At 43.4% G+C, this 14,861-nt stretch overlaps 1 protein-coding gene across 3 annotated transcripts in view; it reads right to left on the bottom strand.

Annotated features, from left to right (window-relative positions):
• Nucleotides 1-14,116, bottom strand: part of HIPK1 (homeodomain interacting protein kinase 1) — a 42,050-nt gene extending 27,934 nt beyond the window's left edge. Inside the window, exons 1-3 of one of the 3 annotated variants that reach the window (XM_066626633.1) lie at nucleotides 13,800-14,116; nucleotides 7,863-8,940; nucleotides 548-671 (exon numbers count right to left, since the gene is read on the bottom strand). In XM_066626633.1, coding sequence (XP_066482730.1) covers nucleotides 548-671; nucleotides 7,863-8,938 — 1,200 coding nt within the window. In that variant the 5' untranslated portion in view covers nucleotides 8,939-8,940; nucleotides 13,800-14,116. The remainder of the gene's footprint in view (nucleotides 1-547; nucleotides 672-7,862; nucleotides 8,941-13,799) is intronic. The other 2 variants (XM_066626632.1, XM_066626631.1) reach the window with 2 other exon arrangements.
• Nucleotides 14,117-14,861: the final 745 nt, after the last annotated feature.

Here is a 14,861-nt window from a genome sequence, read left to right as displayed (position 1 = left end):
CACCCTTCAGACCAAGCTTCAAAAAGGATTTATGTTCAAAGGAAAATACCCTGAAGCAATGCTGAGCCCTTGTTTTGTTAGCTTGAAACTGAGTTATATCTAACTCTGCCCCCCCCCTTAGATTCAGCACCGATAAAATCAATGAGGCAAGTTAACCATGAGTACCAAATTTCAATATAACTCAGTCATAACTTTCTTTGGACATAACCCAGAGAATTTTTCAAGGTGACAACTGAATTCAACAGCATTTACTGTCAACTCTGGGTAGGAGGCTTCCTTAAACAGCATGAAACTAGCTCACAGCAACTTTCTGTTAACAGCAGCACAGGGTTTATTTTATGAAATATTCAAGTGTCCTTAGAAGAAAAACCCACCAATAACATGGTTTTTCCCCAGATACACCATTTCAGATCAGGATTTTTTCACTAATGTGAAATGAGAAAGAAATTAGCCTTAGTGAACACAGACACATTAGTTCACTAATATCAGTTCCAAATATGTATCAATATTTTAATGACCAGTGCCAAACAACAAAGCACATTCTTACCTGATCATATTCTGAAGCTCCTGGGTACAGAGGCCAACCAAGAAACAGTTCTGCTATCACACAGCCCAGTGACCACATGTCAATAGCTTCACAAAAGGGTAAACCCAGAATGATTTCAGGGGCTCTGCAAAACAGAAAGAACACAAATGGTATCATTTGCTTATTTTCCAGTAATTCTGCAGCCCTGAATTGACTAACCATTTCATAAGTTCCACTGACATCACTACAAATTGCAATCTCAGAAATCAAGTATATAGCTTTCTCTATATTAAATCCGAAATTTTTTTTACAAAGAGCATATACAACTGATAGTTTACACAAGAGTTTTGATGACACCTTAAAAACCTAAAAGTGCTTCATCATCTTAGCTGCTTCTGACAAAAGCTTACAGTACAAATAAATAGTCAAACTTTTAGATGCCACAAGTTCCACCATTGCTTTGCAGCAACCAACTAAGATGGCTGTTCCTCTGGAATCTGTCAAAACTGATAACATTATCATAGACAAGTGTCTGCATTTTCTTTAATCAGTTGGGAACAGCAAGGCACATAGTTTCCATAATAACTTCACAATGTAGTCATCCATTTAAATGATTCAGCTGGGGAGCCTGGCAAAATGACATGCAGTTCTATTCAAAGCACAATAAATCTTATGTTTAATGGGAGTTTACTCCCAAGTAAGTGAGTGCAGAATTGCAGCCTTAGAATGAAAACACACTCATGTAAATGGAAGCAAGTCCTACTGAATTCAGGAGAAATTTCTTCTAAACTGAAAGGTGATCATTTTGCATTGGTGAAGGGAGGATGTGAATGAAGGTCTGATGGACTGTCTTCTTAATGACTCTTATCTTGCATCACAAAGGTCATTAAGGCTGTTTTTAAATCACTGGAGCAAAGAAACTTTGTTTTTTAAATTGATTAGCTATAGTGCCAGTGTTTTTTTTTTTGCTATCCACATGAGTGCTTGGAATGGAACCCAGGAGCAAATAATTAGTCTCAATCTGTATGTTCTGTTTACAGTGGGGTTCTGCTGTTTCAGGATAAAGGGAATGCAGCCAATGAATAGCACAATGTTCAACAAGACTGCTTTAGGGAGTTTTGCATATTAAATATTGTCATCCTCTATGTAGGAGGCTCAGTTGGCTACATACGCATGTATAAAAATTAATAAATCTAAAACCACATGGATGATTTTCTTCTAGATGCAGTCTGTAATCCTGTTCAGGGAAGAACTGTAAGCACAGTTGTTCTAGACCTAGCAATTCCTGCTGCCAAAGAGACAAGCAGCTATTCAGTTTAAAAATGGCTTGTCTGCTCAGCTGTGGGAAATACTGGGCCAAATGCCAAGACACCTGCTGAACACATGGTTTTTCCCCTCTCAGAATGCCCGTTTTCTACTATGGCAAGTGTGCTTTATCACTAATCTGGGTTCCATAAAGTTTTCACAAACTTGAGGCGAAAGGAACTGGGTTTGTTTTTTGACAATATCTTTTCCCCAGCATTCAGTGTGATGAAGAAAGTAACACTGGGGAAAAATCAGGATTAATTACTTCTCCAAGACACTGTAGCACAACTGCAAACTAATTTGTGATGGAATGGATTTAATACTTGTAGGCTCCTATGTCCAAAAAGTATATATACCAGAACACAAGGGTAGCCTCTCATCATTCACTATAATTTCAGTGGGGGAAAGTAACATTGACCACTTTCCTCTGGCAAGCTATTATATCCCAATACTACACTGTAGCCTTTCCTATAGTTACAACCTAGTATAAAAATATGCCACACTACAGTTACAGCAAAAAAACTGAACTGTGGTAAGCTAGGAGTCAATGTTTATAAACGAGTAAGTATCTAATGCCACAGACATGTGCCAGTTTTTGCCTCAGTCTCTTCCAGAACGTCTATAGCTATCTGAATAAGGCCAAGGGAAATGGGTAGCAAGAAGATTGTAAACGCTCTATAGACTTTTACCCAATCTGCCTCTATGTATGAGGGACAATTAGTTGTATTTAATATGTTTTTATCTGTTTGTGAAATTATGTTTTAATCTGTTTTATATGTTGTTAGCCGCCCTGGGTCCCTTTTTGGGAGAAGGGCGGGATAAAAATAAAGTTTTATTATTATTTTATTATATTATTATTATTATTATTATTATTATTACTACTACTGCTCTCATTAGAGGCACAATTCTGCCACCAATACAAGATTTGCAAAATCTTTTGCAAAGCCTCTCCCATGTACTGCCATTTCCAATTGGTTGGTATACTAGATTGGTACTAACAGAGAAGAAGAAAGTGCCAAGTTAGTGAAGTGAGGCATTCCTTTATTGCAGGGGTCTCCAAACCCCGGCCCGGGGGTCAGATGCGACCCACAGCAAGCCTCTTTCCGGCCCACAGTCAACCTCTTGTCCCCTGAAAGCCTCTGGCCTACTCAACTGAACATGACCAGAACTGTGGTCTGATTGTGTCTGGGGGGTATTCTGAGGGCCAGAGAGGTTGAAAGAATGAGCCAATTCATTTTATTCACTCATCTAAATTCTATTTCTAATTTATTTATTTACATTTTTTTCCCGGCCCTCCACATCAGGCCAGATATTTGATGTGGCCCTCTGGTCAAAAAGTTTGGAGACCCCTGCTTTATTGGACCATGAGGCTTGACTACCTAGAATCTTTTTGAGCCATCTGCTTGTGAAAGATATTGAATAGAAATTGCAGGGAATAATCTTGGGAACAGGAAACAGCAATGAGCATATTCATGAAACACTGCTTCCAGTTCTACTCTTTGGAAATGGCAGCTTCTAAGCAAGTTTTCATCTGAACTGTCTTTTACAGCCTGGCTTTGAGATGAGTGAGCACGGTACAACAGTTTCCATGTGAAGAAGCTTGGATTGCAGGCAGTGGATGGGCTGTTGTGGCAGAAACACTGGTCAGAAACACTCAGAGAAGCCTGGACAAAAGTTTATAGCTCTTTTACGAAGTGGATGTAAGCCATTCCATCCCATTAATGACAAAAATTTGTTTTTATTTATTTTTAAGTTTTGACTTCCATATAAGATATTAAAGTTGTAGAGGAATCAATGCCAGACAGTAGCAGTAGTTCACTCAAAATCCATCTATTCAAAATGATGCTGCAACAAGTTACACTGTGGTTTTCTACCAGTTTGACAAGTCTGAATGCACAGACATTAAAACTATTTGGACTTGAGGAGGATGTATTTCTTTGTGATATTACAAAGTAAGTGTTCCATTGTTTAGAGATGAAATGCATGCTGAAAACTGGCTCATAAATATTTGAAGTCAGTGTGCGCAGCAGTTTGGCATGTCAAAGGATGGATGGAGCAACATCAGCCCAAATCTCTGCCAGAGGAAGGAGGGGCTAATGAGTGAAGAAACATCATTGCTGCTTTCCACCGGCTACTGCACCCCCAAAAGAAGGTTAGGACTACACCCCACACACACACAGGGATAATGAGGCACAGCCAAAAATAATAAAATTATCTTAATGAAAATACTGGAAACCTCCCTGCCTGAAATAATTCTAGTTCAACTACCAGTCATTGGGGACCTGGAGAAACAAATGGAAGCATGAGAAAGATGACTAAGGCAGATCCATTTTCTACTGTTATAGTAAGCTACCCTGGGAATAATTCTAACTAAAAGGCCAAGTATAAATCAAACATGACCACTCACGTCAATCATTACCTCCATTATATCTCTTGTAAGAATGAGATTGAGGGGAAGAGAGCCACATACGTACTCTGAGCTGGGAGTAGGGAAGGAGTAGGGAAGGTTGGGTTAGAAAGATGTTTAAAAGCTACTCATTAAAATAGGGGTGTCCAAACCCTAGCCTGGGGCCAAATCCAGCCCTTGAGAGGATTTTATCTGAACCCCAAGGTGCTTCAGTCTCTCAGAGCTAAAAGTCTCCAAAAAATGCACTTCTGGGTACATACTGTATTCAGCCACTAGAGGTGTCGAATGTAATGCAATGTAATGGAAAGAAATTATTCCATTACATTCGGCACCTCTAGTGGCTGAATGAGATAGAAACTGATGCCAAGAGACCTGGAATATTTAAACAAAAAAAGTCTGAAATTTGCATCATAGTTTGCTTGATGCTTTTTCAAAATCTATTCCTCCCTTTTCCTCTGTAAATCAATTTTGCCCTCTGCTCCCCTCCTCCTTACATCCCCACCCATTTTATGTATTCAATCACTCTCTTTTATTCAATCACTCTTATTGTATTCAATCAGTCCTCCAAGTATTTATTATTTCTTTTCTGCCCCTCAAATGTATCAGATAAGTGATGTGGCCCTCATGAAAAAAAGTTTGGAGACCCCTGCATTAAAATGACCCTCATGCATATTTTTAGCACTTCAAGCAACTCTGCTGGTTGTTGGGTACCTTTGTCCAATATTCATTCTTTTTTGTGTGCAGTTCAGTTATGCAATCAGTTAAGCAATCTTCACCCTTTGTGAGCATGGAAATGTGTTTGAGGGTGAACAGCAATCCCAGAAACCACTATGCTCCCCAAGTGGATCCTGTGAAAGGGAGAGGGGGTCTCCAAATCCCAGCCTGGGGGCCAAATCCAGCCCTCCAGAGGATTTTATTCTGCCTGACAGGTTCCCCAAGGTCTCAGAACTAAAAATAGCTCAAAAGACGCACTTCTGGATTTCCCAGCATGGGTATATACTACATTCAGCCACTAGAGGTGCTAAATGTAATGCAATGTAATGGATTCAAATTATTCCATTACATTCAGCCTCTAGCGCCTGAATAAGAAATATGTACAACTGTTGGGAGACTTGGAATATAAACCTAAAGTTAATCCCCCTCCTCCTGTGCAAGTCAATTTTGCCCTCTGCTCCTCTCCTCCTTCCACCCCCCCCCCCAGCACAATCAAACTATCAGCTCATTGGTTCTCCATGTATGCATTATTTTTTCCAGCCCTTGACACCATGTCAGATATATGATGTGGCCCCTCATGTCAAAAAGTTTGGAGACCCCTGTTCTGGAGGGCCAAGGGAAGGTCCATCAGTTTTTCCAATTCTTCCAAAAAAGCAGCTCCTGGGTTCCCTACTTTGAAGTTGTGATTGTACAGTGTAGGGAAGTCTCATCTTTATTTTGCCTGCTCTCCTACTAGCTTTAGACAGAACACTTTGCTCTGAAGGCAACATCTGCCCACCCACAGACAAGCAACCCCTGGTGCAGATGACTGGGAGCAATGCCTGAGTGAAGTCAGAGAGTCCTTTTACAAGACAGGCAAGTATCAGTCCTTTGGAACTGAAAGCCCTCATTGGCTAGCTCCATGACAGACTGAACCCATGGTTCATTCCATTTTGCCTCAAGAGGCTCCCTTCAGACAAGACAGCCAACAGTACACAAGAAGTTTACCTTGCTACATGTCAGCTCAGTTGGAGCAGAACAACTAACCTGTTTTATTTCCACAAGGCTTTTACTGCTACATATTGTTAATAGGTGCAAAACTTCAACATGTGCTTATATTTCCATTAGCTATTATAAGGAAGTACAGAATAAGAAGAGATTCTTCTACATGTGTTCAAGTGGTAAGGTTTTTTAAAAAAATTGACAAATGATTAGATAAGAATTAATATTGGTTAACCTAAATAGTTTCTGCAATATGGGAATCCATTGTTGATCCTCAAGACTTAACAGGCTCTTTTCAATGTCCTGTTTTGGTTGGTAGCTATTGTTCATCTTTGGAGTTATAATATACTATAAATATAGTTGTAACTAACTATAACACATTTTTATAGTTACAACTAAAAATGAACAACAGGTGGGGCCTTGGTATCCTCAGGCTCGCTGATACAAAAAATCCCAGATAATCAAATCCGCCATTTTCAGCCCCTTTCTCCCTCTGAAGGGGTCTGGAGCTGCGAGGGAAACCAGCTTTGCCTCTCTGGACCATTCTGAAGTCCACAGAGGCAGTGGGCGGATGTGCACTATCTCCACAGGCTTCAGAAAGCCTTCTGTAGGTGACTACAGCACAGGTCTGGTCCCCTTCAGAGGGCTCCTATGCAGCCAGATTCGTGGATGAAAAATGCATGGTTAAACAGGCTCCGCCTGTATTGAATACATCTGACAAATGGAATTTTAGGAAAGTCTAGGTTTAGCTTGTACTGTAAAAGATGCTAACAGCTACAACTACTTTGCTAATAACTGTCTGGAAACTCACCAACTTTGCTTCAATGTTGTGCCCTTGCTCTCCCTCCCACCTAACTGTTGAGTGAAGCACAGTTCTACTTCTCCCTCCATGTCTAAAATGGCTCCTTGACCTTTGAGGTCGAGAAAGAACATATTCAAAGACCTTGGGCACAGGTGATGCCTAAGCATCATTTATCTGGTCCACTGCAAACAACTCTTCCAGCACCCAGATGATTGGCATCTTATTAATACACATACATAAACAGACATGTCAAGTGCGCATATTATACATGATTAGCAAGAAGTGCCCTTCAGAAATCTGTTTCCAGACCTTGAGATCTAGTGTCTGTTCTTCTCTGCTCTTGGGAGATCAGAGGTCAAACTAAATTACTGACATGTTCTGGTGCTGTAAATCCTATCAGCAGCTGTACCTAGAATTTCACCAGGCCTGGTTAGTGTTTATCCAGACCTCCTACTGTTATCACAACATGTTTATTCCTGTTGGAATGTCAGAAGGAACTAGAAGACTCCCAGAAGACCAAGAGTTTGAGAATTATGTATCACACCGGGTGACACAGCGGACTCCTGGACTACAAGATTCCAGGTTTCCTGTACAAGCACACACACAGTTCTAGAAAAGAAGCACAAGCAGCTTATAGCTGAGAATGTTGCTTGTTCTGTTTTAATATGACTTTCCATAATTGAGCTCTAGTAAGTCACTCAGAATCCTGCAAAGATACAGGGGAATATAGTTTCTCCTCCTACCCTTATGTGGTAGTACTAGAGAGAGCACAGCAGACTCCTCCTGAAGCAGCCAGACATTTCTTGTGATGCAGGTGCAGTTTAGAACTTTGGGGAGGGAGGGGGATTCACAGCTCTGCATGAACGTAAGTTCAGTCCTGCTGAGTATCAATTTGCATATCACAACTACCCTTGCACGGCACATTTTTGAATTCCAATTTAATTTTAGTTGAAAATTTTCAGAAAACTGAAAACAGATTCAACTAGAAAACTGAGACAAGGTGAGTGAAAGAAGAAACCAAGATTATACAACCACCATTATTTCAACAAAGAGATAAGATATGCATCAACTGGAACCATCTGAATGCCATGCAACAGGTGCACAGTAATACTAAAAAGTACACTTACCTATAATAGCGTGATTGCAAGTAAGTGGAACACACAGCTTTTGACACATGACTGGCAGAGCCAAAGTCTATAACCTTCACTCTGTATGGCTGGCGTACAGGATCAACCAGCATGATGTTTTCAGGCTTTAGGTCAGCATGTATTAGACCCAAACTTTTCAGTTTCATCAAGGCAGTGGCCACCTGTTGCAAAATCGGCCGAATGTATTTCAAAGGCAGGGGACTGAACTTGTTTTGTTTCAAGAAGTCATACAAGTTTTGTTCCAGCATCTCAAACACCAGGCATGTGTGGTTTTTGTGTTGAAAACACTCATAAGAGCGGACAAAGTTATACTCATCAGCATTTTCGCTGCTTAGTCGAGAAAGGATGCTTACTTCAATTTGTCCCTGCCTAGCATAGGAAGGATGATTTTTTAGGATTTTGATAGCTACAATTTCTTTTGTGCTCCGCTTCCAGCATTTCGCTACCTGACCAAAGGTCCCTCGGCCCAAGAACTCCAAGACTTCATAGCTGTTTGTCATGGAACAGAGGATTTCATGCTGAACCAACTGGTAATCCCCTTCACCACTGGAACTGCTGCTTTTGGTTGTTACGGTGGTGGTAGTGGCCGCAGCACCCACCGCAGGTCTGTTTTGCAGCATGAGAGGTGGATGTTCCTCAATTATTTGCACACTACCGTTGCTGTCAACCTCCTCACTTTTCCTTTTTAATCCACATTTTTGATATGGTTCCAGCAAAGCAATGTTAGCCCTGTGTGTTAGGGCCTGGCTGTTCTGGAAGGATGTTGTTCCACCACTGCCTGTGCTGTCTGCTGCTGTGACCACAATGTGCTCAACTGAAGGAGCAGGGAGGAGGCGGCTCTGGTCATAAGCAGGTATACTGAAGTTTGCTACCTGGTGAGAGGAACTTGCTGGCCCTTGAGCACCTGGAAGATTTTTGCTGTGACTGTAATACTCGTCACTGTTACTTGGTCCTGAAACATCCCAGCTAGAGGGCTCCACTTTCAGTTTCTTGGCACTGCAGAAGGCACTCGAAGATACTGATGGAGGGGAGAACACCTGCAACTGTGAGGCCATACCTGAAGAGGGGAAAAGAGAGCTAATTAACCACCCAGCAATATGTAGTACCAGCAACAACATATCACACGTAGCAAGGAAAATCAGAACTGCAGGTCTTCTATACACACTAAGCATGAATAGCCATTTGTGTGACCTAGCCGAGTGTTTCTCAAAGCTCATGGTTGGAAGGAAAACAGGAGACAAGAGTCTGTGCTGTGAAAAGTCTCCCTAGAACATCACACAAAAATATACTATAACTCAAATGATCAGCATAGCAATACTATCTTCCTGGCATACATAAATGGAGAGACCAAAAAGAATGGGCAACAATTAATTATACTTTTACTTGGAAATCATATGTTATCTGTCCATTTTAGAACAGGTTTGTAAAGTGAGATGCCTAACTATAAGTAAGACTTGCATCTAGGAAAAAAGAAACCTTCACCCAAAAAGTTTATCTTTACAGGTCATACACAAACAGTTATTTTAGACAAGAATAAAACAGTTATGGTAGGAGAATGGGCTAGCCAAATAACTCTCTTTTGTGATCTTACTTGCATGGTTCTTTCAGAAGGTTCCATCACTTCCTCCACTATTTTATAATTGCATAATCCATCTGGTTGTGGCCACACAAGCTGCCCAACCTTCTAATACCAAAACATGAACCACTTACTATTAAGGACTGGAGTCACACTCCCTTCCCAACAATTCTCCCTGCTGACAAGTCAGCCTCTCCTACAGAACCCAAGTCAAACTGGGTTCAAGATCTCAATTTTCTCATTAGCAGTCCTGTTGATTTTTTTTTTTAACCAATCAACTGACAATGGTAAAGGGGCCTGCAAAATCCTGGAAGAAAGTATTTGCTATATACTAAACATTTTTATTTTTCAACAAGGGGTAAAATGAGAAGAGTAGCACATTTGGCACAAGAAATATTATAAAATACCATCAGTACTCTGTCAAGAAAGAAGCACAAACTTCACTCAAGCACTGTCAACTTCAGCTGCTAGCAGCTTTGGTTTCACTGGCATTTTGCAGTGGATTATACTGTTTATCAACAAGAAAACTGAAAGGAGAATTAAAGTGTGCCAGAACCAAAGCAACTGTTTGAAAATCCTGCATCTGATTGGAAGACCACATATCATATAATAGAAAGCTACCTATTCCTGGAAAAGTGTGAACTTCCAACACACTGGACTGCCAGTGTAAACTGGTTATCCAATATCAGCAGCCCATTAGAAATGCTGACCTTTCTTCCACCTTGCCCTCCCACAAACTGTCAGATCTAACTTTGGATTAGAACTCTGCAGACAAGTACTCTTTCAGTATGCAGTTATTTCTAGCCCCCCCCCAAACTAGGAGAACAGTAGCATGTTTAGTCTTTCTGAGCTCAGTTAATCCATTTGTTCAAGCTGCCTTAAACAGCCTGAGCCTAAATGAAAACATTCAGATATGCAATGAACAGTTCCCTCCTTAACTATCAGTGAACACAACTCTTTCATATCTTGGTGCAATTCAAGTTTAATTAAGCCAGGTTGTGTGGTTTCTCAGATCTAAGTCACACAGAACTCAGACAGCAATAACTTGTACTTCCTACTTATTCAAGACCAGATTAAAGAAGGAGTAGTAGGTACATGTTCTGTGTTGTTGGCATAAAGTCAAGCATTTTCAAAAGCCAATACCCCTTTCCAACAGTTTACTCCAACTTACAGCATGCCTGAGATAGGAAAAGGGGGAGAGTCTGGTTCCAAAATATCTCTGTTCAAGTTCTCACTCACAGGCAACATCTGTCTCCAACGATAAACACTGAACTAAACACACTAAATTTTCAAACAACCACAACATGGGTTTCAGTAAGCCATTTTTATCAGCATTCAGGAAACTGCCTTTAACTCCCACCCCATCTTGTATGCAAGCTGCCACATCAGCACCACTCATGCTTTATTGAACTGAGTGTAAAATGCCATCAATACATAAGAACATAAGAACAGCCCCACTGGATCAGGCCATAGGCCCATCTAGTCCAGCTTCCTGTATCTCACAGCAACCCACCAAATGCCCCAGGGAGCACACCAGATAACAAGAGACCTCATCCTGGTGCCCACCCTTGCATCTGGCATTCTGACATAGCCCAAATACAAAGTGTTTTTCTACCTCCAGTTCCTTAATATTAAAACCACTTCTCAGTTATCTCACCACCACAAGTTCATGCTAGCCCCTCATCTAGTTCCAATAAATGAGGGTGTGATCTCAACAGTGGCAAGTTCTGCATTTCATGGTGTAATGACCTAGATATCGTCAGCACTAGGATTGCACTATCATGGTCTCAAGCTCTGATCACCTCCTGGAAGCTTTGAAGGAACATCCTTTTTATGTTTACATGTTTGGGAAATCCACATGCCTGAATTCACATGCATAGCACAGAAAAGACTAAAGTATGCTTAAAACATATTAAAATATATATATTAAAATATATTGTTTTACTTTCTCTGAACTGTATTTATTAGCTCTGGATAAACGTGGTCTGGATTATTATCTGCTCATTACATCAACACATTCCAAGTTTTCCAGGGACATCACACTTAGACCTGGAAGATGCAGTTCAAATCCCTTTTCAGCCATGAAGTTTCCTGGGTGGGCCAGTCACTATCTCTCAGCCTAACCTACCTCACAGGGTTGTTCTGAAGACAAAAGGAGGGAAGGACCCATGTACACTACCTTGAGCTCCTTGGAGGAATGGCAGTATAAGACTGCAAAAAATAAATTACTGGTTGGCCACTACTGGATACAGTATGGTGTGTCAGATATGCCTTGGTCCAATTCAACAAGACCATTATTTTGTTCACAAGTAGGCAGTGTAAAAAATTGATATTACTGTTCATCTACCACAACTTGTTTTAGATTACTTACTTTAATATACTATTTTAGTACAAAGCATGCAGAGGACCCATCATGCAGTTTGAGAGCTATACAGACAAACCAAACATGGCAACTCCATAACCCCCCAGCATCACAGTAGATCTTTAACACAGCACCGAACACACTTTAATCCATTAACAAAACACAGCATTTTTAAACTTTTTATTCTCAAACTTCATAGGACCTAGTACTTTTAGTGACATTAGCAGAGCATTCCAACTCAGCTTGCAGGATAAGACTGAGAGTCCCTACAACTCTGTTCTTAACTCACACCTCCATGAAGCTGTCAGTTATTTCTACATTTTAAAAAAAACTATTTTTAAAGATAACTACAGACTTCAGATTTACTCAGTAAGCATGGGGATAAGGAGGTTCTCCAGTTATTTACAAGATACAGTCTTAACAGATCTGCTTTAACCCATTCCTGGTCAGCCCACAGGTTACACATTTGATCCCTATGCAACATTGGACAAAAATGGCTTAACACAGATTATGGCCCCTGATTAAAGAAAAAAGTCATTTACAACAACAACAAAATTGTACATCAGGCATGCAGACTCATCAGAACCATCAACTATAAGACAAGGGTTCATTCACAGGGCTACTGGAAAATCCAAAAACATTTGATAAGCACCTTAGAGTCAAGATTTTGTTGTAGAAATTGAAGATGGAAAATCATTTGAAGTAGCACCACTCCCCTTACCTCCCCCCCCCCCAAGCTTTCAGTACTTAAGGGTTTTGTTTAGCAGTACATTAGTGTGAGTCTTAATGCAATCCTCTAGCCTGGCACAACAAAGACAAGGTTGGCACTAGCCCAGACTTTTAGAGCAGTGATTTTCAACCTTTCTTCATCTTATAAACCCTTGCTAATTGGGTAAGAGGCACTTTTTCAAGTGGGTGCTTCTGTTTTATTTAGCAGGGGGAGAGTAACTGGCCCTCCTCACCCCAGCAGTGTCTTTTCTAGTGGCTGTCTGATGGTGTTTTGCATCTTTTAGATTCTAAGCCCTTTTGGGACAGGAAGCCATTTAGTTATTTGATTTTTTTCTGTCAACCGCTTTGTGGACTTTTGATAAAGGCTGTATATAAATAATAATAACAATGGCACACTGAGAAGGTGCTAAAATTATCAATTGTCAAAAACCGATGGTGTGCCTTGGCAAGACACACCAAGCTGCTGGTGGGGGGGAGGGGAGAATGTCACACACCCTAATTTCCCTACTAGAAATGACTCTCCCCCAAACTCCTGAGGCACACCTGTGGGTCATTTGGGGCACACCAATGTGCTTGAAAATAGCTGTTTTAGAGAAACGTTTTTACCAATAGGGACTCCTTTCAGTTCAGGGTGGTAAGTCAGATGCTTTGGAGAGGAAAACCCAGCTTGTCTTAGCCACTCTCCAAGATTAGTAAGTGGTGGGGGGAAGAATTAGGTAGTGGAAATCCCACCAGCTTTATAAAAATGGTGGGGGAAAAAATACACACACGATTTTAACAGGCCTCTCTGGATGATTCACAGACCTGCGGGGTGCAGTTATGGGGAAGAGAGATTGAGAGCCCAACCCTATGCTTGTCTACTCTGAAGCAAGTCCCATTATAGACCTCCCAGGAAAGTGTGGACAGGATCGCAGCCTCAGACACCAATCCTGTGCCTGTCTACTCAGAAACAGGTCCCATTCTAGTCAATGGGCTTACTCCCAGGTAAGGGTGGACAGGATTGCAGCCTGAGAAGCCCGAGGACCTACCCACGGTGTCTTACTGACCTACTCGGGGCCGACAACTCCCCAGCGGTTACTCCTCGGGCTTTCTCCCCGGAGTCGTCAGTTCTCTGCTGGCACGCCCCCCCCCCGGCTCCGCAGCCGGAGCACCGACCGCAGCAGCGGGCTGGGGAGCTCTCGGGCCCACCACGGCCTGCCCGCTCGACCCACGCCAAGGTCGCCCCGAGGGCCGCCCGCCCCGCACTCACTCGCCGCCGTTGGAGGGAAGGGGGGTGTCAGCCGCGGGCCGGGCCGGGAGCTGCCTGCCGGTGCCGGGGGACGAGCGGGCGCATCCTAGCCCCGGGAGACGGGGCCGGTCCGGGCGAGGGACAGCGCGGCTGAGGCCCTCTCGAGCCGGCCAGCCCAGGGGCAGCCCCCAGGCCGCTCCGCCGCCACCGCCGCCGCCACCAGGCTCGGGCCCCCGTCGCCAGCCAGCGCGCCCGACCCGGCCCGTCCCGGCCCCGCCGCGTCTCCGCCAGCCGCCGCCGCGCCCTCCGGCCGATCAGCTAAGCTCGGCTCGGCTCAGCCCAGCTGCTCCCGCTCCTCTCCGCGCCCCTCGACTGAGCCAGGCAGAAGCGGCCGAGCCCCGAGAAGCAGAGCTCGCCCCTCCCCGAGCTGAGGCGGCCAGGCAGAAGCAGCAGAGCGCCGAGGCCGTGATCGGGGTGGGGGGGAAGAGCCCGCCGCCCACGTGATCCGCTCGGCTCTCCGCCATGTGCGCCTCCTGTCTGAGCCTAGCGAGTCCCCCTTGCTTGCTTCGTGCCCTCCTCTCCTCCCCGGGACTCGTTCGCCCGCTTGGGGAGCGAGATGCGAGACAACGGAGCCTAGGGATGGTCGCTGGGAGGGGGCTGCCCCCTAAGGAGAGCTGGGACTGGGCGCCCACGTCCTTCACTCTGGCTATGCGATGCAGCACAGCTACTACTAGTAGTAGTCTAGTAGCAGGCTGCTAGTAGCTAGTAGAGGCGGTACTAGTAGCTTACTGAAGCCTGCCTCCCCGCCCCTCCCCCAACGATTCTTCCCCTAACCCCCTTGTATTATAGGGGAGCCCAGGCAGCCCATGAGCAGCTGAGGGAAGGAAGCAAGGTAGAAGCAAGGGGCAGGCAAGATTTGAGGGGGCCCTGGCCATTCCAATGCAGCCCACACTTCCCACCCAGCCCACATTCACCACAGAAAGAGCTCCATTGCACACTGAAATACCCTTAACCCATTTCTGGCCAGCCCACGGGCGTACAACCCTGTTGCGTTGGCTAGAAGTGACTTAAAGCAAAGTTCCA

The sequence above is a fragment of the Tiliqua scincoides genome, chromosome 4 (assembly GCF_035046505.1).
Source record: "Tiliqua scincoides isolate rTilSci1 chromosome 4, rTilSci1.hap2, whole genome shotgun sequence".
NCBI classification, from domain to species: domain Eukaryota; kingdom Metazoa; phylum Chordata; class Lepidosauria; order Squamata; family Scincidae; genus Tiliqua; species Tiliqua scincoides.
The sequence above is the reverse complement of the archived record's forward strand: the minus strand, read 5'-3'. Positions and strand labels throughout refer to the sequence as shown.